This window comes from Salvelinus fontinalis, chromosome 8 (genome assembly GCF_029448725.1).
Source record: "Salvelinus fontinalis isolate EN_2023a chromosome 8, ASM2944872v1, whole genome shotgun sequence".
NCBI lineage: Eukaryota > Metazoa > Chordata > Actinopteri > Salmoniformes > Salmonidae > Salvelinus > Salvelinus fontinalis.
In genome coordinates, this window is record NC_074672.1 from 9,893,352 (window position 1) to 9,917,724 (window position 24,373).

General features: G+C 40.8%; 1 protein-coding gene across 7 annotated transcripts in view; it reads left to right on the plus strand.

The window, feature by feature from the left end:
- The window catches only part of LOC129860506 (sodium channel protein type 8 subunit alpha-like), an 88,202-nt gene that overhangs the window by 18,628 nt on the left and 45,201 nt on the right, over window positions 1-24,373 (plus strand). For 4 of the 7 annotated variants that reach the window (XM_055930936.1, XM_055930939.1, XM_055930941.1 and 1 more), the window contains exons 3-8: window positions 6,613-6,730; window positions 9,460-9,550; window positions 9,957-10,085; window positions 10,954-11,045; window positions 22,651-22,872; window positions 23,047-23,110. In XM_055930936.1, the coding sequence (XP_055786911.1) occupies window positions 6,613-6,730; window positions 9,460-9,550; window positions 9,957-10,085; window positions 10,954-11,045; window positions 22,651-22,872; window positions 23,047-23,110 (716 nt within the window). Of the gene's footprint in view, window positions 1-6,612; window positions 6,731-9,459; window positions 9,551-9,956; window positions 10,086-10,634; window positions 10,727-10,953; window positions 11,046-22,650; window positions 22,873-23,046; window positions 23,111-24,373 lie in introns of all 7 variants that reach the window. The other 3 variants (XM_055930937.1, XM_055930940.1, XM_055930942.1) reach the window with 1 other exon arrangement.

The following is a 24,373-nucleotide window of genomic DNA, read 5'->3' on the forward strand; positions in this document are numbered from 1 at the left end:
GGTGCAACCACTGACACAAAGCCATACTCCGTTTGTTTCTATCCATGGCAGAGGCTGTGGTACAGCTAAGTCTAATCAGACTTGCCTGTGCTAATGGTTCTCATAGGCGAAGTAAAGTTCTACAAATAACTTTGCTTGTTATGCACTCCCATCAAATTATACAAATGTAACAACATTTCTGAGCGCATCGGACTTGAAACAACAGCGATACAGATGTAACCATGTGCTATTCAATCAGTGCTTCCCCTATGTTCATTTATCAGCAGCGGATGGTAAAACATTTAAGTGTAAACTTAAAACCAGATATAAAGTATGTAGAAAAGCTATATATTTTTAAATAACATCATCATTGAAAACTAACAATTAGCAAAATAGAAACTAGATAGTCAGGGAGAATCTAAAATTGTAAAAATATCATGGCATATCGCCCCCAATTGATTTAGTTATTATGTTTGAGTCACTCAGATAGCATAAGAACATGGCATAAGCCATGGCAGAATTGCAGGAATTTAGCTTTAAAACTCCACATTTTCTTTATAGCCCCATGGCAATTGCTGGAAATTACTGTAGCTTTAAAGTAACTGTCCATTGTTTCCAGATTTCTATGAAATACCACAGCTTTTCTGTGTTTTGATGGTGTGGGCGTACCCCAAAAACAGAATGGTGTGGATGTATACTAGTCATTAAAAATATGAATGTGTGTAGACTGCTGAATGATGGAGGATGACATCATTCTCTGAGGAAATATCATTTTTGAAGTGGTCTGTTTGGCCACACAGCCAACCCAAATCTGATTTATTTTCTCACTAATTGGTTGGTAAAAAATTTGATGTGATTGGTCAAAAGACCAATTCGTTTTTTGTCCAATTTATGCTTTGGCCACAAATACGAATATAAGATGAGCCAATAAAATTATTTGGGTATGAGTCAACAAAATATTACATTTTAAAAGTTCAATTTTCACTGGAAAGGTACTTTAAAACTTCGGAGACGCCTCCATTTGCAATGCCAACTACCAAAATGTGGCTGAAGGAGAAGCTGGGGAGGCGGAGCTGTTGGCCAGGGTTGGAGTAGCCAGGAGGAAGGCATGGCCAGCCGTTGAGAAATGCTTATTGAAATGTTCGATTATCATGGATTTATCAGTGGTGACCGTGTTACCTAGCCTCAGTGCAGTGGGCAGCTGGGGGGAGGTGTTCTTGTTCTCCATGGACTTTACAGTGTCCCAAAACTTTTTGGAGTTAGAGCTACAGGATGTGAATGTCTGCTTGAAAAAGCTAGCCTTTGCTTTCCTGACTGACTGCGTGTATTGGTTCCTGACTTCCCTGAACAGTTGCATATCGTGTGGACTATTCGATGCTATTGCAGTCCGCCACAGGATGTTTTTGTGCTGGTCAAGCGCAGTCAGGTCTGGAGTGAACCAAGGGCTAGATCTGTTCTTAGTTCTGCATTTTTTGAACGGGGCATGCTTATTTAAGATGGTGAGGAAATTACTTTTAAAGAATGACCAGGCATCCTCGACTGACGGGATGAGGTCGATATCCTTCCAGGATACCCGGGCCAGGTCGATTAGAAAGGCCTGCTCGCAGAAGTTTTTTAGGGAGTGTTTGACAGTGATGAGGGGTGGTCGTTTCGACCCATAGCGGACACAGGCAATGAGGCAGTGATCGCTGAGATCCTGATTGAAAACAGCGGAGGTGTATTTGGAGGGCAAGTTGGTCAGGATAATGTCTATGAGGGTGCCCGTGTTTACGGATTTAGGGTTGTCATTCACTCTCTCAGTTTCCATATGTCAAGCATCCTCTCTCTGTTTTTTTAATTCACCTAATTCCATTGTGGTCCTCTCTATGCGACATGGACTCAGAGGTAGACATAACATAGTAAACATACATTTGTGACTCTCTAATTAGTATGATATGTTACGGTTCATATGGTATGTATTCATTTGTGGATCTCCATCATCCATTTCTTATGATATGTTACGAATTACATTTCATATGATATCTTACAACTTCCAAATTCATACAATATGTTACGAATTTGCAGAACATCTGATATGTTACAAATGGCAATTCGTTGTGGCTAACGTTAGCTAGGTGGCTAATGTTTGCTAGGCTAGGGGTTAGGGTTATGGGTGAAGATTAGAATTAGGGTTATGGGAAGCATTAGCTAATAAGTAGTTGCAAAGTAGTTAAGGGCATCTAGCAAAGTAGATTGAGGGCATCTAGCTTAGATTGTAGGACTGCCGGGGTGTTAAGCATATCCCAGTTTAGATCACCTAACAGAACGAACTCTGAAGCTAGATGGGGGGCGATCAATTCACAAATGGTGTCCAGGGCATAGCTGGGAGCTGAGGGGGGTCGGTAGCAGGCGGCAACAGTGAGAGACTTATTTCTGGAGAGAATAATTTTTAAAATTAGAAGTTCGAACTGTTTGGGCATAGACTTGGAAAGTATGACAGAACTTTGCAGGCTATCTCTGCAGTAGATTGCAACTCCTCCTCCTTTGGCAGTTCTATCTTGACGGAAAATGTTGCAGCTGGGTATGGAAATCTCAGAATTGTTGGTGGCCTTCCTAAGTCAGGATTCAGACATGGCAAGGACATCAGAGGTAGGCGGAGTGTGCTAAAGCAGTGAGTAAAACAAACTTAGGGAGGAGGCTTCTGATGTTAACATGCATGAAACCAAGGTTTTTTCTATCACAGAAGTCAACAAATGAGGTTGCCTAGGGACACGCAGGGCCTGGGTTTATGTCCACATCACCCGAGGAACAGAGGAGGAGTAGGATGAGGCTACGGCTGAAGGCTATCAATACTGGTCGCCTAGAGCGTTGGGGACAAAGAATAAAAGGAGCAGATTTCTGGGCGTGGTAGAATAGATTCAGGGCGTAATGTGCAGACAGGGGTATGGTAGGGTGCGGGTACAGCGGAGGTAAGCCCAGGCATTGGGTGATGATAAGAGAGGTTGTATCTCTGGATAAGCTGGTTATAATGGGTGAGGTCACCGTATGAGTGGGAGGTGGGACAAAGGAGGTATCAGAGGTATAATGAGTGGAACTAGGAGCTCCATTGTAAACTAAAACAATGATAACTAACCTAAACAACAGTATACAAGGTATATTGACATATGAGAGAGGCATAAGTAATCACAGGTGCTGATTTGGAGAGCTAGCTAAGACAACAACGGGTGAGACAACAACAGCTAATCAGCTAAAACAACAACAGGTAAAATGGCGATGAATGGGCAGAGAGGGTCGGTTAACTACACACAGAGCCTGAGTTCACGGCTGGGGCCGACAGATAAAATAATAAAATAAATAAATAAACAGAATGGACAGAAACGTTACAACTTTTTACAACTTTTTAACTACTTTGCAACTACTTAACATATTAGCTAATGCCTCCCATAGCCCTACCCTAACCTTAACCCTAACCCTAACCCTAACCGTCACCCATAACCCTAACCCCTAGCCTAGCAAACATTAGCCACCTAGCTAACGTTAGCCGCAACGAATTGCCATTTGTAACATATCAGATGTTCTGCAAATTCGTAACATATTGTATGAATTTGGAAGTTGTAAGATATCATATGAAATGTAATTCGTAACATATCATAAGAAATGGATGATGGAGATCCACAAATGAATACATACCATATGAACCGTAACATATCATACTAATTAGAGAGTCACAAATGTATGTTTACTATGTTATGTCTACCTCTGAGTCCATGTCGCATAGAGAGGACCACAATGGAATTAGGTGAATTAAAAAAACAGAGAGAGGATGCTTGACATATGGAAACTGAGAGAGTGAATGACATAGGGGTGTGGTGGCTGGGTAGCGGATGGATGGATTGATTGATTGAAGAAGAGTTAAATTGAGGATGTAAGCACTAAGCAGCTAGCCCGGCTAGTTTAACAGGTTAAATGGCCACTGCTGCCCTTCGGATGCATATCCTGCTGCTACTGCAAACAACCCTCTTCTGCTCTGCCTAGTGCCTGGTGACTGGAGCTACGGTCAATGCTATCAGGAATCCTTGGGACGTCCCAACTCTGACGTTACCCCATAAAAGTTGACATTTATAACGATAAGGGTGGAGGATATTAGGGTTAGATAAGAGTTATTCTTAAGGTTAGGGTAGAGGTTAAGTTTAGGGTTTAGGTTAGGGACATCGCAAAGGATTCCAGATAGCACTAACCCTGGAGCTACAGCGTTTGAGCTACTGCTTTCTCTCTCTCTCTCTCTCTCTCTCTCTCTCTCTCTCTCTCTCTCTCTCTCTCTCTCTCTCTCTCTCTCTCTCTCTCTCTCTCTCTCTCTCTCTCTCTCTCCCATCCCCCTCTTCCTCACTCTGACTTTCCTTACCACTCCTTCGCCACTGTCCTTCCCTCTGTCCTGCACCCCCCCCCCCTCTCTACCTAGTCTACTGCTACTGTAGTTGCTTCTAGCCTGCCCCCCCCTCTCTCTACCTAGTCTACTGCTACTGTAGTTGCTTCTAGCCTGCCCAGAGCCTTTCGGTCTGCCTGCGTCTCTTCCTGTTCCTCTGAATTATAACATTTTCAGGCGCTTTGCAGCAGTTTAGTCATGCGTTACAAAAAGGACATGCGGGTGTGTCTGTGTGAGACTGTGTGTTGGTGGTGTGGTGTCTGTGTGTGTGTTTGTGTGCATATCTGTAGTGTGTTTGTTCATAAATGTGTCTCTCCTTACATGTAAGTGCATATGTAGCACAACTTGTGTGTGTGTGTGTGCACAAGAAACTGCTTCTTTCCACTGTATTGTCATATTGGTATTCTTGGCATATCTAAATGGCAATTGGTACATGTCCAAGTGTATCACGCTATAGCTGGACCTGTGCGGTTGGCTTGTAATGTTCAGAATATATGATAGCATTAATGCCGCTGGCCCGCTATCCTGACCCATATATATATATACAGTACCAGTCAAAAGTTTGGACACACCTCATTCAAGCTTTTCACCCGACCTCAACCCAATTGAGATGTTTTGGGATGAGTTGAACCGCAGAGTGAAGGAAAAGCAGCCAACAAGTGCTCAGCATATGTGGGAACTCCTTCAAGATGGTTTGAAAAGCATTCCAGGTGAAGCTGGTTGAGAGAATGCCAAGAGTGTGCAAAGCTGTCATCAAGGCAAAGGGTGGCTGCTTTGACGAATCCAAAATCTATTTGGATTTGTTTAACACTTTTTTGGTAACTACATGATTCCATATAGCTCCAGGAGTTAGCACTGTACTGTAGTTAGCGACTTACTCAACCCTGCCTTACTTGTTACCTTTATTTAGCTAGGCAAGTCAGTTAAGAACAAATTTTTTTTTTCAATGGCGGCCTTGTTCAGGGACAGAACGACAGATTTGTACCTTGTCAGCTCAGGGATTTGAACTTGTAACCTTTCGGTTACTAGCCCAACGCTCTAACCACAAGGCTAGCCTGCCGCACCACTTACATCAGGCTCTGATATGAATTGCAATCAAATGAAGGTCTGTTTAACATGTGACTGAAACAAGTCAAGTCATATGGGTGTGTTTTGATTTCCATCCTGTGTCTTGTACAGTATTATTCCCCATAGCACTTTTCTATAATAACTGTACAATATTTCATACATAACTGTACAGGATGTATACAAAAGTGCATGTTAGAGCAGCTGAGGATGATATAGTGTGCTCGCGGTATATGGCCTCTCTTTCTCTCCTCTCTTCTCGTCTCCTCTCAGTGAAAGACTAGATGGGGAGCCCAGTTTGAGGTCTCCCAATGGGGCTGGGACACTCTCTCCTCTCATCTCCTCTCTTCTGTCTTTGGGCTAAAACACTGGTCCGTGGTCTATGCTCTGCAAGGCGTAATGCAGGGAAGCCTTGTCTTGTTAAAAGCACAAGGGTACATATCACTTTTGAAAATGCACACAGGGTCTCATTAAAGTTTCATGCAAATTGTCATGTTTTATTGAAACAATTATGAGGTTATCTGCTGAAAGAGGTTTGCCAGCCCCTTCCTCCTCCGTTGGTCCCTCTGCTTGCTTCCACTCCTTTCAAAACCACTACAGCCATCCACGGCAGGCAGGGCAGGACACAATGTAGAGGCAGGAGCTGAAACGTTACGACAGGACATTTCTCTACACACTGCACATTTCCTGTTATGATTGGGTGAGAGGGGCTGATGCGTAAAACCTAGAGATTAGAGGCTGCCTGCCCTGCATCGAGTTTGCTTGGTGGCCATTTTCAGGATGTTGTATAGTACAGTATTTCAAACCTGTAGTTTACCGATGTTGATCTGATGTAAGATAAGGTGGAGAATTAGAAAATGATAGATTTATGCTTTTTGTTAGTGAAAGGTGTTTTTTTACACAAAACCCGACAGTATATATTCTGGTCGAATAGAATACTAGTATTGGGAATTATCTGTTCAAATAATAGATGAATATCTATATTATACATACAAGTTTGGTATGATGTATGTTGTAGACTATGTTTTATCTGACATTTTTGGGAACACATATGGATGGATGAACTACCTATAGCTATTTTGGGTGTGCATGCCTTAAATGATTACTTCAATATTTCACTTCTCTGTTTCTCTTGATCCCTTTCTCTTTGTTTCTTCTCTCCACAGACATTCATAGTGCTAAACAGAGGGAAGACTATCTTCCGCTTTAGTGCCAACCCTGCCTTGTACATCATAAGTCCTTTTAATCTTTTCAGGCGAATAGCTATAAAAATTTTGATACATTCATATCCTTTCAAATGGTGTCCTACCAGGAGAGAAAACAGTCTTTCCTGTTCGTTTAGAGTATTTACTATGATGTTGCTCCTTCTGTTTCTGCTGCATGCTGCTATTACTGTTCATATGACTACTGCTTCAGTGCAGGTAATATAGACTGTATCATGTCATGGGTTGATGTTCAAAATGGCACCCTATTCCCTTTATAGTGCACTATATGGAATAAGCTAGGGTGAAGTTTTTGGACGCACATTCAGCGCTATAGAGTCTGAAAGCTGCAGATATCAGCAAGGGCAAGACTGTTAACTACAGTGTGGAAAAATACATGGATATGCTCTTTAAATTGAAGATTAAACCACCAATGAGAATGGGTAAATGCCAAAGTAGATGATCCTTAATCTTGGAAAGAGTACATGTATGGTTTTACATTTAATCAATCCTTAACCTGACAACCATAAACCCTCTTACTAAGCCCCCTTGTAGAGGGGCTTCTAAAGTCTTCTAAAAAGAGGGATTACTTTTTCTTCTTTCTCTTTTTTTGGGAGACTTCTAGTATCTACTAACCCGGGCTAGCACCCAATGATTTCCACAGAAACCTTAGGTAACGTAGACATACCTGTGTTTATGCTTACGGAACTGATTAGAGCAGATTTCTAAATTGGGAGAGGGGAGGAGTGGAGAGAATGCCGGTATTAATCCAGTATTATTCAGTTATAATGTATTAAGACTTGTTATAATAAATGACCCCCTTATAATGTATTATTTCATCAGGATGACTCTCAGCCATGGAGAAGGGGGAGGGAACTCTGACTAATAATGATGTCACATCCAGTCTTTAGATGTTAGTAGAAGGGATAGCTATTGTCTACCAATATAAGAGTAGGTCAGATGGCTTAGTCCGTACATCCTACATCCATTGATCTATTAAGATGCTGAAAATAACACTGAAACTGATCCTCATTCGTGATCCTGACCTGGGCACCGATTATCGACATTATATATCGCTACAGACTCGACAGGTAGATGTATAGACATATCCAGTTACAAAATGTGTATTTGACCCACAATCCATCCATGCACCCACAAGAGTGTGAGACGTTTTGTGAATACGGTCCTGATGAGTCTTAGTTATGGAAATCCTCCATTGTGTTGGTACTATAAGGCCTACTACTTCAAGGTTAATCCTGGCTTGAGTAGTTTGATCATGTCAGTCACTTCCTAGATTGGACTTCCCACTCAGCACCAATCACAGCCTGCCATGTGGGTCTGCTGACACATCAGGGTTGCATCTCAATAGTCCGAAGATGTGTCCTCTCCTTGTCTCCTACTGGTCACTTCTCGTCTCTTTGTCATTAAACCACTAGACAGGTTAGATGTAATTCATTGCTAAATACACTCCGTTTTGATGTTCACATGGCCTGTTTTGAGATCAGTGCAGATAAAGGAAAGGAGACAGAGGAGAGGAAGTCACTTTAGAGTATTGAAATACATCTCTGGTTGCTCTACTGCTGACATTGGAGTTTCCTTCACACAACCACATATTTTTTCCTGTGGTGAAGCCTTGTTGGTCTTGAAAGGTATAGTGTAGTATGGTTCATGGTTACATCCCAAAGGGCACCATTATAGTGCACTATGTTTGACCAGGGCCCATAGGGGTCTATAAAGGGAATAGGGTGCTGTCCACTCCCACCACCTATATGTTAGATAAATATTTCATGGGAAACAATGTTTTTAGAGGGAACCTATATGTGACCTGTGGACACACTTAACCCATTATACTAGTATTTCAGTTAGTGTTAAATTCATCTACTATGAAAAGTCCATTAGGATATACTGTAAGCTAGATTGATGTGTTCATTCTTGCGTTTTGCAGATGTATGAATAGTTCTACAAATGTAGGATCTTAATTTGAGCCAGTATGCTGCAGCAGGAACATTATCTGGCAGCAACAGGAAATTATAATTAAATAACATTTTTTGTAGGGGTTGATACATTTTTCGTAAGGAAAAATCAAGTCTGAATTTTCAAAATGGAAATTGCAAACTTCAGAAGCCTTTTTAATCGTCACATACACTACAAGTTTTAAATATCCTGCATTGCAGGAAAGTTCTCCTGCAACAGGGTGATCAAATTAAGATCCTAAATCTGTATTTATAGTATGTAGTAGTATGGTTCAGTAGTACTACAGTAGTAGGATATGGGCCATTCTACAGAAGGGGTGCAAAGAATAACACAACTTGGATCCTATTTTCCCAAAACTTTCAGCACACGTCTTCCAATATATAATTTAGAGTACTCACACACTTTGTTTTGTATTGCATATTTGAAATATTTACCTGAATTCCTTACCGCCCCACAAAATGTGCCGCTACCGAAACATAGTGAAGGAGTAAAAGAGAGCCATGCACAGCCACCACTCAATAGAAATAGGTGTATGAACAATGACTTTGTACTATTTTAACTTAACAATATGTTTGTAATAGCCTTTGGTTGAATTAGAACATACAGTACTGTACCATGATGTAAATATATGTCCTAAGTTTGGAGACGTGACTGACGTGAGTCATCCATACAGTCATGTTCCTATGAGAGATAGTGAAAAGAGTGTGCATAATCTGCATGAACTGAGTGGAAGATTACCCTCAAACGTAATGTGATAGATAGTAAACTGTTTTGGATGACATTTTTGGTTTGTTTCCCACTGTGAATCTCTGGACTTTTCCTTAATTCATTTCCTCACTCTTTTCAGCATGATCATTATGTGTACTATTTTGACCAACTGTATATTCATGACTTTTAGTGATCCTCCTGAGTGGTCCAAACAAGTAGAGTAAGTACATGTTTATTATATTTATCTACACAAGTACATAGTAAATACTAGAACAAGTTTATTATGCATGTCTCAACCAACATCAGTTCAATTTTATCATTGGTGTATTACTAACCGCACTAAAAGTCGTAGGTTGTGTCTGAAATCTTTCTTGCCTACTACTTACTAAAACTACATACCGTGTAATAAAATTAAATACTGCCAATTAGGCCATACTCAATTCCACATACTATAAAACGTTCTATTTTCGCATACCCAAATTGGCTTCTATTTAGAACGCAAGTTGGGTATTCGGACGATGCCTTAGTGTACTACCAGTGCATCATTTCAACATAAAAGCTCTTTGTTGTTCATGGATTTGATAAATTGATAATTCTGATCACGCTTCCATGCTTCTGTCTTCCAGGTACACGTTCACAGGGATTTATACGTTTGAATCTCTTGTAAAAATTGTCGCTCGAGGATTCTGTATAGATGGGTTTACATTCCTAAGGGATCCATGGAACTGGCTGGATTTCATGGTCATTTCTATGGCGTAAGTATCAGACTCCTATACATACCTACCTGTTCCTTCTTATAAGAAATACTTAGCATTATCACTGTGGGAGATCATTGAGTAGAGCATAAATACATCTCAAGTTATTTTTACTGTCCAGAACTGTCCAGTCTTTCTTTCTTTCTCTTTACTTTGGGAAAGAATAGTTCAATCAGGTGTTTTCAGAAGGTTCCTGACTGTTCCTGCATACTTCCTTATTTCTCCCCCATTTTCTCTTTCTCTCTCTCTCTCTCTCTCTCTCTCAATCTCCATTTTTCTCTTCCAATTTGCTCTCACCATGTTGGATTTGACATGATATAGATGTATTTAGATGTATAATTACTAATACATTACATTTTTACAAACTAACTATAACGCTAACTATTTATAACTATATGCTACCATGTTTTTGATGATACGTAGAACTAGTTCAGCGACTTGGGCTTTCAATGTCTTAAACATCAAGAAGTGTTTCTGTTGAACCACTACATTTGTGATTGTATCTGTGTGTAAATAACAAGAGTTTGTAACTTTGATTTGATTCTGCAGGTATATAACAGAGTTTGTAAACCTAGGCAATGTCTCAGCTCTGCGCACGTTCAGAGTGTTGAGGGCATTGAAAACTATTTCTGTAATTCCAGGTAAGACAGGATGGGGGATGGGGGTTTGGTCCATGGGGTCAGTGTTAGGTGTATTGTGGGTCTTGTTTTTTCTTTCCTTTTTCCTTTCCTCCCCTTCAGTGGACAGGCTCTGTGAGTGGCGTCGTGGTTACTTCCTGGTTCGGTGCGTGCGTGGTGGTGTTGTGGTGCTCTTGCGTGTGGTTTTGTCATTGGTGTTTGTTTGTGTGTGATCCTTCCCCTGTTTACAGATATATAACAGAGTTTGTGGACCTGGGCAATGTCTCTGCGCTGAGAACATTCAGAGTTCTCCGAGCATTGAAAACTATCTCTGTCATACCAGGTGAGATTCAGTTTAAACACTAAGGCTGATACTTATATCTCACCCTTTTACTTTTCTTATACTCACTATTATTATAATTTTTAAGCAACAAAAAAAAGATTTGGAAATAATAATCATTTTTATTTTTATTTTTCCAAAATTATCAAAAATGGTACTAATACATTTTTGATAGGCTTTGCAGTCTACTCCAGGGCCCTCCAACGTGTCTGCACTCTCTTCTACTAAAACTCTCATCCTAAATAAGGCTCTAGTTTCCAAGGCAGCTGTGGTTCCCCTCAGAAATAGCTGTAAGCCACTGCAAATGGCTATTATAAAGAAAAGGACACTGACAGTACCAGTCCGATAGCATATCACTAGAATACAACCAGAGACAAAGTCAAATATATATGTTGATTATATATGGGATACATTTTTATTTAGCTTAACATAAGGAATAGCTTATAGTTAACTAACCGTTCCTAATTCGCTGTACTATACACTTTGTCGAAGACAGTTGAGCTCATCAGCTACAGTAAAGCTCACCCATAGTACTTTCACCATTGGAAAAAGCCTCCAGGTTTTTCGGAAGATGAAGATAATTATTCATATAATACAAAAATAACTTGATAATTGGCTTGGACGAAAAGATTCAATTAACCAAATCCATTTACATTATTTATATCAAAGGATGGACATTTCCGAATTTTACTCTATGTATCTGACTTAAAGAAGAAAGCTAGAGTATGTTGACGTCAAGTTGAGAGCTGACATGGCTCTTAGCGACAGCCCACAGAATATATCCAGAAACATATATATAGAGAGTTAGACCAGGTTTTAGAACGGCTGCCATTTTAGCCTCCATTATAGAACTTTATTCTTGAATAATTGTTGGTGTTGATGTAACAATACCACCTCCGACAAATGACCTATGAAATGACCCACTGTAAACAAGCAAAACAGAGCAGTGAATTGAACAGACTTTTTTAGTGATTAGCATTCTGGATAACGTGTTGTAGCTTCAACAAATTGCATATCTGTTTTCACTGGACGTCTTAATATGTTTTGAAAACTATCAGAAATAAACAGCCTCCTAAGTGGCGCAGTGGTCTGAGGCGTCACTACAGACCCAGGTTCGATTCCGGGCTGTGTCACAACCAGCTGTGACCGGGAGTCCGGTAGGGCGGCGCACAATTGGCCCAGCGTTGTCCGGGTTAGGGGAGGGCTTTACTTGGCTCATCGCGGTCTAGCGACTCCTTGTGACGGGCAGGGTGCCTGCAAGCTGACTTCGGTCGTCAGTTGAACGGTGTTTCCTCCGACATATTGGTGCGGCTGACTTCCGGGTTGGGCGGGTGTTAAGAAGCGCGGTTTGGCAGGTCATGTTTCGGAGCACGCATGACTCGACCTTCGGCTCCCCCCAGCCCGTTGGGGAGTTGCAAGATAAGATCGCACGAAATTTGGGATATTTTTTATATTTTTTAAACAAGATAAATTAAATAAATAAACAGCACAAATGGAAGCATTAAGAATCACTTAATAATCGCTATGGAGGAAAAAGTGGTGTCTCGGAACGTATGGCTGTGAACTCTCTATATATATGGCTGTGAATATATCTATTATTGATGAAGACTGCCAAGCCTAGTTTGTGGACATATTTTATGCTGCATGATGCTTTTTAGTCACTTGCTTTACAGTATTAGCCTACCAAGAAGCTTGGCTGATATCAAAATGGCATTGAAATCGTTTGTTTTTCCAGTTTTCGATTGTTGTTTTGTTTATTTTGATGATACATTTTTAGAAATAATACTTGACAAGAAAGTAGAACAGAGCATATTTTCTGCTGATATTCTAAAGCGTTGTAGAATGCTGATGGTGGGACTGAATGACCCACTAACCTTTCATTGAGTCAACTCATACTGTACCTATAGTACAAACAGTACCAGTCAAACGTTTGGACACACCCACTCATTCAAGGGTTTTTCTTTATTTTTACTATTTTCCAGTTTGTGGAATAATAGTGAAAACATCAAAACTATGAAATAGCACAAATGGAATCATGTAGTAACCAAAAAAGTGTTAAACAAATCCAAATATATTTTAGATTTGAGGTTCTTCAAAGTAGTCACCCTTTGCCTTGATGACAGCTCTTGGCATTCTCTCAACCAGCTTCATGAGGTAGTCACCTGGAATGCATTTCAATTAACAGCTGTGCCTTGTTAAAAGTTCATTTGTGGAATTTCTTTCCTTCTTAAGGAACAGTTGTGTTGTGACAACGTAGGGGAGGTATACAGAAGATAGCCCTATTTGCTAAAAGACCAAGTTCATATTATGGCAAGAACAGCTCAAATAAGCAAAGATAAACAACATTCCATCATTACTTTAAGACATGGTCAGTCAATCTTGAAAATGTCAAGAACTTTGAAAGTTTGTTCAAGTGCAGTTGCAAAAACCATCAAGCGCTATGATGAATCTGCCTCTCATGAGGACCGACATAGGAAAGGAAGACACATAGTTACCTCTGCTGCAGAGGAGAAGTTCATTAGAGTTAACTGCACCTCAGATTGCAGCCCAAATAAATTATTCACGGAGTTCAAGTAACAGACACATCTCAACATCAACTGTTTAGGGGAGACTGCGTGAATCAGGCCTTCATGGTCGAATTGCTGCAAAGAAACCACTACTAAAGGACACCAATAATAACAAGAGACTTGCTTGGGCCAAGAAACACGAGCAATGGACATTAGACCGGTGGAAATCTGTCCTTTGGTCTGGAGTCCAAATATGAGATTTTTGGTTCCAACTGCCGTGTTTTTGTGAGATGCAGAGTAGGTGAAAGGATGATCTCTGCATGTGTGGTTCCCACAGTGAAGCATGGAGAAGGAGGTGTGATGGTTTGGGGGTGCTTTGCTGGTGACACTGTCAGTTATTTATTTAGAATTCAAGGCACACTTAACCAGCATGGCTAGCACAGCGTTCTGCACCGATACGGCATCACATCTGGTTTGCGCTTAGTGGTACTATCATTTGTTTTTCAACAGGACAATGACCCAACACACCTCCAGGCTGTGTAAGGGCTATTTGACCAAGAAGGCGGGTCATGGAGTGCTGCATCAGATGACCTGGCCCCAACAATCACCCGACCTCAACCCAATTGAGATGGTTTGGGATGAGTTGGACCGCAGAGTGAAGGAAAAGCAGCCAACAAGTGCTCAGCATATGTGGGAACTCCTTCAAGGTTGTTGGAAAAGCATTCCAGGTGAAGCTGGTTGAGAGAATGCCAAGAGTGTGCAAAGCTGTCATCAAAGCAAAGGGTGGCTACTTTGAAGAATCTAAAATCTATTTGGATTTGTTTAACACTTTTTTGGTTACTACATGATTCCAAATGTGTTATTTCATAGTTTTGATGTCTTCACTATTATTCGACAATGTAGGAAATAGTAAAAATAAAGAAAAACCCTTGAATGAGTAGGTGTGTCCGAACTTTTGACTGGTACTGTATATGATATGATATATGAAGGATGGTCAAATGTGGTTCTTTATCCTCAGCAGGCAAAGCTGGGCAAAACTGGTTGAAATTACCTAATGATAACTTCATGATGAAATGACATCATGATGACCTGTTTCTGGTTGTAATGATGTCATTTTAACCTGTTTACTCACTGGGTTATCGTTCTTCTCACAGAAAAGAGTAACTGCGGTTTTCTCTTATTTTGATGGAACATTTTTGGGGGAATCTGTTGTATTGACAACTCAGTTGATGTCAAAGCAGTGAGGTGCCAAAAATAAACAAATATTAAGCTCAGATTAATTTAAAGTAAACGCTGTCTGGATAATAGTCAATGGCCGTGTCCGAAGTCTCGCCTACCACTTACTAAAACTACTTAATGTGTGCTAATCATACTACATATTTTTTAGAAAGAACTGTGTAGTAAAAATGTATCCAGTAAGCAACAAATATTAACATACTAGACTCATCCATAGCTTGTGGTAACTTGCCCCCCTTAAGAACAATGTCTAATTGCTTGCTCAAAAAAGTAAAGTTTGGTAATAATTAAGTATGTGATGATGAGTATACTTAGGCAAACAAACTATGAAGGGAAATCAGTGGCTACTGTTAACACATTTTTTGTTGTTTAATAAAATATATATTTTTAGAAAAGCAGCGTTTTCACCCTCTGTCGAGTTAAAATGAATGTATTGAAATATATCTTTTTTTGTAGTTAACTCTTAAAAACTAAAGTCTACACCCTAACGGAAAACTGTAAATTATACAGTAATGTTTTGTATTATCAACAGTAAAATACGTTTTATTGCAGCATACTGTAAATTATGGTGCATTGTGGGAAAATGTTGCTGTATTTCGAATTGTTCTGTAATTTCACCCCACAGAATACAGTACCACACCTTATTTTTGCAGTGCCAAAAACCTTTTGACCGCTAGTGAGTGCATGGTATTTTTGTTACTGATGCATTAACACATTTTGAGGCGTGCCTTGTAAAAGGCTATATTTGTTGCACCCTTAAGTGAGAATGCTGTACCAATTTCATTCGTATGTGGTTACAGTGCCCCATCAATTAAACATTTACAGGGGACAGATTGGAGTGGCAGCGTCTTAAACCTTAAATGGTTGAGCATTTTGCCATGTCCTTTTGGTTTGTTTTCCCTGTAGTCGCTGCAAGTTTGGAAGCATTTGTTAAGGCCTCTAGAAGTGCAATTGATATAAAACACCAAATATTCATTAATATCCTGTAATGTTTGTAAACACTTGACTTAGCAGCCAACCTGCTTGCACCAATCCCTTGTAATTACAGTAAAATACTGTCATTACACATGACTTGCTTTGATACCATGTAATATGAAATACCACATTTTACTGCCAAATTCATGGTAACCCCTGTACAGTGTAGGTATTTTTTTTTTTTTAAATATTGAAACAAAATGGCATCACACGTTACTATACAGTGCCTTTAGGAAAGTATTCAGACCTCTTGACTTTTTTCCACATTTTTATAGGCTACTGCCTTATTCTAAAATGTATTAAATAATTTTCCCCCCTCATCAATCTACACACAATACCCCATAATGACAAAGCAAAAACAGTTTTTTAGACATTTTTGCGAATTTATAAAAAATATGACATTTACATAAGTGTTCAGTCCCTTTACTCAGTACTTTGTTGAAGCACCTTTGGCAGTGACTACAGCCTCAAGTCTTCTTGGGTATGACGCTACAAGCTTGGCACACCTGTATTTGGGGAGTTTCTCCCATTATTTGCAGATCCTTTCAAGCTCTGTCTTCTTGGATGGGGAGCGTTGCTGCACAGCTATTTTCAGGTCTCTCCAGAGATCGGGTTCAAGTCTTGGTTCTGGCTGGGCCACTCAAGGACATTCAGAGACTTGTCCTGAAGCCACTCCTGCGTTGTCTTGGCTGTGTGCTTAGGGTTGCTGTCCTGTTGAAAGGTGAACCTTCGCCACAGTCTGAGGTCCTGAGCACTCTGGAGCAGGTATTCATCAAGGATCTCTCTGTACTTACCTCCATTCAACTTTCCCTCGATCCTGACTAGTCTCCCAGTCCCTGCTACTGAAAAACATCCCCACAGCATGATGCTGCCACCACCATGCTTCACCGTAGAGATGGTGCCAGATTTCCTCCAGACGTGACACTTGGCATTCAGGCCAAATAGTTCAATCTTAGTTTCATCAGACCATAGACTCTTGTTTCTCATTGTCCGAGAGTCTTTAGGGGCCTTTTGGCAAACTCCAAGCAGGCTGTCATGTGCCTTTTGCTGAGGAGTGGCTTTCGCTGGTCACTCTACCATAAAGGCCTGATTGATGGAGTGCTGCAGAGATGGTTGTCCTTCTGGAAGGTTCTCCCATCTCCACAACTCTGGAGCTCTGTCAGAGTGACCATCAAGTTCTTGGTCACCTGCCGGGCCAATGCCCTTCTCCCCCGTATGCTCAGTTTGGCTGGGCGGCCAGTTTTAGGAAGAGTTGGTGGTTCTAAACTGCTTCCATTTAAGAATAATGGAGGCCACTGTGTTCTTAGAGTCCTTCAATGCTGCAGACATTTTTTGGTACCCTTCCTCAGATCTGTGTCTCGACACAATCCTGTCTCGGAGCTCTACAGACAAATCCTTTGACCTCATAGCTTGGTTTTTGCTCTGACATGCAATGTCAACTGTGGAACCTTATATAGACAGGTGTGTGCCTTTCCAAATCATTTCCAATCAATTGAATTTACCACAGGTGGACTCCAATCAAGTTGTAGAAACATCTCAAGGATGCTCAATGGAAACAGGATGCACCTGAGCTCAATTTCGAGTCTCATAGCAAAGGATCTGAATACTTATGTAAATAAGGTATGTAAATAAAATCAAAATCAAAAAAACCTGTTTTCGCTTTGTCATTATGAGGTATCGTGTGTAGATTGCTGAGGATCTTTTTTTTTTATGTAATCCATTTTAGAATAAGACTGTAACGTATCAAAATGTGGAAAAAGTCAATGGGTCTGAACACTTTCTGAAGGCACAGTATATATCCTCACTACGATGAGGTTTTGGCTGTAAGGGGCCTCCTTTCATTTCTGCACCAAATCATGACCCATTTAAAAAAATGTTTTATGTACCATAGACTTGCATTGGATTGCTCCAGTCATACTCACCTTAAATTGTACTGCTTTATTAAACAAGTAAATTATAAATGTTTAGGCTCCCCTAATGGTATGTGTATATATAACTTAATTAGATTATATATAACTTTTTCTTAAATTATGAAATATTAGATACATTTACCTCAAAATCGTTTTGCCGGAATGACTTTTAGTTTTTGTTTTGAGGAAAATATTAGATTATTAGTTGAGCAAGAGGTCTGGCAGCCAGGGAAAGTGTTCCAAATAAAATTGGTGACATAAAGTGGTTTCTGTGAGAATTATAGGAAGGGGGTTAGGTAGCCCACGTTCCTCCTTAGAATGCATCATCTAATGTTGTTTCCCACCATTCCTTAATTTTGGTATAGCGTGTCCTCTTATCTGATTATCAGATGATTATCAGCTGTTGTCAAATACACGTGGGTCTGAAAAGACAATTATCTTCCTCAGTAACATGAGAAGCCGAAAAGATTATGGCCTCCTGGCATTTAAAGCCATTTTCTTTTAAACTTTATATACTAAAAAACATTATTTTCGCATACCCAAAATGCTTACTATTTAGACCGCAAGTATGGGTATTCGGGCAAGGCCATTAAGAATAAATATATTTTATTATGTATGAATTAAATTCACTCAGGAGCGTCACTGAAAATATAGAAGAAATTGTTTCTTATTATGTCAACGATATATTCATTAGGTGCATGACGCCTTCTTAGTGGTCCATTTTTTGCCACTAGTCTGCATCGTAGTGGTTTACTTTTTTGGTGCGTTCAAGACAACTGGGGACTCTGGGAAAAATCTCAGACTATGAAAAATGGTGTCGTCAATGATCTCTTCATGTCGGGGAAGTCGTGACTCTAGGAAGATGCCAGAGTTTCCGATTTGTAATTCCAAGTTGGATGACAGTTAAAAACTTTTTTCACAGTCTGAGCTCTTTTTTTTCCAGAGTTCCCAGTTCTATTGAATGCACTGACGCCAGAGTTCCCAGTTCTATTGAATGACGTCAGAGTTCTGAGATTTTCTTGTTTCCGAGTTCTGAGTTCCGAGCTGTCTTGAACACACCATAAGATGGGAGCATATTATAGAATGAGAGGCCAAGCCTGTTGTACCACTAGTGCAGGCTTGGCCTAAACCAAAAATGGGCCCTGGGTATGTGAGAGGTGAGTCGCGAGTTATGAGAATACATCTATAATCACACCCTATTTTGTTCTTAATTTGGGTTGTTGGATGACAATTTGGGTCACCGATGTTCAATTTTACATTTGCGTCTCGAGTTGAAAGGTTTAAGAACCCCTAATGTAAAGAGTCAACAGAAGCCCCTCAGGCGTTTCAGTTCCATGTTTGAGGGGACTTTCCGGTTTCAAGAGTAAGAGACATTCCGGTTCCGGAAATGTTTGGAATCCTCCTGCACTTTATGGACTCATTGCTTCAGCCACTGTGAGTTCTGCCTGCGGATGATGCCTGTCCTGAAGGTAAAATAATATGATTCTGTCTTCAGTAAAGCGCTGTAGGTTTGGAGAAAGAGTCTGTAGTTGGGTTGGGCTAAGAAGGGGTAAGAGTCTGTGCTTCGACCTAACGACACTAAAATACAAGAAAAGAAGAAAGGAAAGGCCCCAGAGTGGCAATGGCATTGAATTGTTTCTGTTCAGCCTTGGAGTTTAAATGACCTGCATGTGGTTGGTTTCGACTTCCTGCCTGCTTGTGCCTCTGTCCTCTTATCATGGCCCCCTTGTTGTGCTGCTGTGCTTCCTTTCTTTCTTTTCCTTTCTTTCTTATGGATTTTCACTGTTCTGTTTCGTCCTCCCCCTCTAGTTCAGGTGTAATCCACCATTGGCCCTGCTGGCTAGAAGTGCAAATCTTTGAAAGGCAAGATACTATAGGTCTCTTCCTGGTTCAATAGTGATATCTCTTCCTGGTTCAATAGTGATATATTATCTCTGTCGTATTTTTCTCTGACTAACTGTATAAAGCCATTGAGTGTCTCAATACTGAAGCTCAGAACAGAGGGGGATGGCTCTTTAGTATTTCTTGTTCGTTTTGTATTTTAAAATGTGTTGTATGTGTTCAGTTGTTGAAATTTGTCTAAAGTTTGACTGTCTTTAACCAATGAAATGTAAATTTCTGTGATTATGTTAATGAAACTACTTTCAGTATTCTATTTGCCAAGATTTAATCAAATGTTAGTTTTTCAGTCCACCTTCTTAAAGACAATTTTACCTTTTTGATATACACTGAGTATAACAAATATTAGGAACACCTGCCTAATATTGAGTTGACCCCCCCCCCCCCCCCCACAAAACCTTTTGCCCTCAGAACAGTCTAAATTTGTTGGGGGTATGGACTCTACAAAGTGTCAAAAGCATTCCACAAGGATATTGGCCCATGTTGTCTCCAATGCTTCCTACAGTTGTGTCAAATTGGCTGAATGGTGAAGCATTCTTGATACATAAGGGAAACTTGAGCGTGAAAAACCCAGCAGCGTTGCAATTCTTGACACAAACCTGTGTGCCTGGCACCTACTACCATACCCCGTTGAAAGGCACTTATATTTTTTGTCTTGCCCATCCACCCTCTGAATGGCACATATACACAATGCATGTGTCAGTTGTCTCAGGGCTTAAACATAATTATTTAACCTCCCCTTCATCCACACTGATTGAAGTGGATTTAACAAGTGACATCAATAAGGGATCATAGCTTTCACCTGGATTCACCTGGTCAGTCTATGTCATGGAAAGAGCAGGTGTTCTTAATGTTTTGTATAATCAGTTTGCGAAGTGCATTCGGGAAAGTATTCAGACCCCTTGACTTTTTCCACATTTTACTTTACAGCCTTATTATAAAATTGATTAAATTGTTTTTTACCCTCATCAATCTACAAACAATACCCCATAATTACAAAGCAAAAAAAAGTTTTTTAGACATTTTTGCAAATGTAAAATTAAAAACTGAGTGCACATTTACATAAGTATTCTGCTCCTTTACTCAATAATATGTTGAAGCACCTTTGGCAGCAATTACAGCCTCGAGTCTTCTTGGGTATGACGCTACAGGCGTGGCACAGCTGTATTTGGGGAGTTTCTCCCAGTCTTCTCTACAAATCCTCTCAAGCTCAGTCAGGTTGAATTGGGAATGTCGCTTCACAATTATTTTCAGGTCTCTCCAGAGATGTTCGATCGGGTTCAGGTCCAGGCTCTGGCTGGGCCACTCAAGGACATTCAGAGACTTGTCCCGAAGCCACTCCTGCGTTGTCTTGGCTATGTGCTTAGGGTCGTTGTCCTGTTGGAAAGTGAACCTTCGCCCTAGTCTGAGGTTCTGAGCGATCTGGAGCAGGTTTTCATCAAGGATCTCTCTGTACTTTGCTCTGTTCATCTTTCCCTCGATCCTGACTAGTCTCCCAGTCCGTGCAGCTGAAAAACATCCTCACAGCATGATGCTGCCACCACCATGCTTCATCGTAGGGATGATGCCAGGCTTCCTCCAGACGTGACACTTGGCATTCAGGCCAAAGAGTTCAATCTTAGTTTCATCAGACCAGAGAATCTTGTTTCTCATGGTCTGAAAGTCCTTTAGGTGCCTTTTTCCAATCGGGGTGTCGAGACTTTTACTGAGGAGTGGCTTCTGTCTGGTCACTCTACCATAAAGGCCTGATTGGTGGAGTGCTGCAGAGAAGGATATCCTTCTGGAAGGTTCTCGCATCTCCACAGAGGAACTCTGGAGCTGGGTCAGGGCATCGGTTTCTTGGTCACCTCCCTGACCAATGCCCTTCTCCCCCTGATTGCTCAGTTTTGCCGGGCGGCCAGCTATAGTACGAGTATTGGCGGTTCCAAACTTCTTCCATTTAAGAATAATGGAGGCCACTGTGTTCTTGGGGACCTTCAATGCTGCAGACATTTTTTGGTACCCTTCCCCAGATCTGTGCCTCGACACAATCCTTTCTCGGAGCTCTACGGACAATTCCTTCGACCTCATGTCTTGGTTTTTGCTCTGACATGCACTGTCAACTGTGGGACCTTATATAGACAGGTGTGTGCCTTTCCAAATCATGTCCAATCAACTGAATTTACCACAGGTGGACTCCAATCAAGTTGTAGAAACATCTCAAGGATAATCAATGGAAACAGGATGTACCTGAGCTCAATTTCGAGTCTCATAGCGAAGGGTCTGAATACTTATGTAAATAAGATATTTCTGTTTTTTATTTTTAATACATTTGCAAAACTTCCTAAAAAAAACGTTTTCACTATTGTGTGTACATGTTTTTATTTAATCAATTTAAGAATAACGTAACAAAATGTGGAAAAAGGGAAGGGGTCTGAACACTTTCCGAATGTTCTGTACATAACATATAACATATTTTAAACTGGGTGGTTTGAGCCCTGAATGCTGATTGGCAGACAGCCGTGGTAAATCAGACTGTATACCAGGGGTATGACAAAACATTTTTACTGCTCTAACTACATTGGTAACCCATTTATAATAGTACCTCGGGGGTTTGTGATATATGGCCAATGTACCACGGCTAAGGGCTGTGTCCAGGCACTCCGCGTTGCATCGTGCTTAAGAACAGCCCTTAGCCATGGTATAATGGCCATATACCACACCCCCCCAGGCCTTAATGCTTAAATACAAACTGTGTATTATACTGATAACATATACATTCGTATTGTATGTGATTAAATACCCAGCTCAGGCATTAGGTTTTAAAATGCGTATTATAATAGCTGCTCAGAACAATCCATTCCCTTCAAACAATATACTGTAAGTTGAATACTGTCTGATGAAGGAATGGCTGTAAAACAGACAGGATAGTACAGTACAGTACTGTAGCTATAGCATCTTTTTTTTAAACGCAGTCACCTTGTTTGGGAACTTCAAGACACTTCAAGTATACACACCTTCCGCATCACCTCTTTGGTTTGTGCGTGTGCGTACGTTTGTCTGTTCGTTTGTCCGTGCGTGTGTGTGTTTCTCCCTCTCCAGGCCTGAAGACCATTGTCGGTGCTCTAATCCAATCTGTGAAGAAATTGTCAGACGTTATGATCCTCACGGTCTTCTGTCTCAGTGTCTTCGCTCTGATTGGACTACAGCTCTTCATGGGCAACCTACGGCAAAAATGCGTGATTTGGCCAATCAACTCCACCGAGAACTACTTGGCCAACGGCAGCAAAGGCTTCGACTGGAATGAATACATCAATAACGACAGTAAGTAGCCTAGTCACAGTCAAACACACCAGGGTTGTGTTATTTTGGGCACAGTGGCACACCATAGCAAAAGGTTTCAATTCTCTGGAAACCTTTGTCCTATATCCCTCTACATAGCTAGAGAGATGTTATTCTGATGCTGTTCTCTGTGTGTGTGTTTGTTTCTTTCACCAGCCAATTTCTACTTCCTGCCTGGACAATTGGATGCCCTTTTATGTGGCAACAGCTCAGATTCTGGGTGAGTACCTACTCTGTCTGTCTGTCTCCTTGTCTGTCTTTCTGTCCTTCTCCTCTTCAGACCCACTCTTCTCTTATCCTTTTATTAAACCAGACAACTGTACGATACGGCAGCCATGATGTTTTTGTATGTACAGTGCATTTTGAAAGTATTCAGACCCCTTCACATTTTCCACGTTTTGTTATGTTACTGCCTCATTCTAAAATGGATTAAATAAATAAAAAATCCTGATCAATCTACACACAATACCCCATAAGCGAGAACTGTATTTTTTTGCAAATTTATTACAAATAAAAAACAGAAATTCCTTATTTACATAAGTATTCAGACCCTTTGCTATGAGACTTAAAATTGAGCTCAGGTGCATTCCGTTTCCATTGATCATCCTTGAGATGTTTCTGCAACTTGATTGGAGTCCACCTGTGGTAAATTCAGTTGCTTGGGCAGTTGCTTGGGTCCTAGAGTTGACAGTGCATTTCAGAGCAAAAACCAAGCTATGAGGTCAAAGGAATTGTCCGTAGAGCTCCGAGACAGGTTTGTGTCGAGGCACAGATCTGGGGAAGGGTACCAAAAAATGTCTGCAGCATTGAAGGTCCCTAAGAACACAGTGGCCTCCATTATTCTTAAATGGAAGCAGTTTGGAACCACCAAGACTCTTCCTAGAGCTGGCGGCCCAGCCAAACTGAGCATACGGGTCCCTGGCATTGGTCAGGGAGGTGACCAAGGTCACTTTGGTCACTTTGACAGAGCTCCAGAGTTCCTCTGTGGAGATGGGAGAACCTTGCAGAAGGATAACCATCTCTGCAGCACTCCACCAATCAGGCCTTTATGGTAGAGTGACCAGACGGAAGCCACTGTCACACCCTGACCATAGTTTGCGTTGTATGTTTCTATGTTTTGTTTGGTCAGGGTGTGATAGGAGTGGGCATTCTATGTTGTATGTCTAGTTTGTCTGTTTCTATGTGTTTGGCCTGATATGGTTCTCAATCAGAGGCAGGTGTTTTTTGTTGTCTCTGATTGGGAGCCATATTTAGGTAGCCTGTTTTGTCATTGTGGGTTGTGGGTGATTGTTCCTGTTCCTGTTACTGTGTTCCTGTGTTTGTATTCACGTTACGGGACTTTTTCGTCTTCGTTCATTTTGTCTGTTTATTGTTTTTTGTTCGTTGTTAAAGTATTCTATTAAAATGGATAATCATCACGCTGCATTTTGGTCCTCCGATCCTTCATACTACTCCTCATCAGAAGAGGAAGAAGACGAGTGTT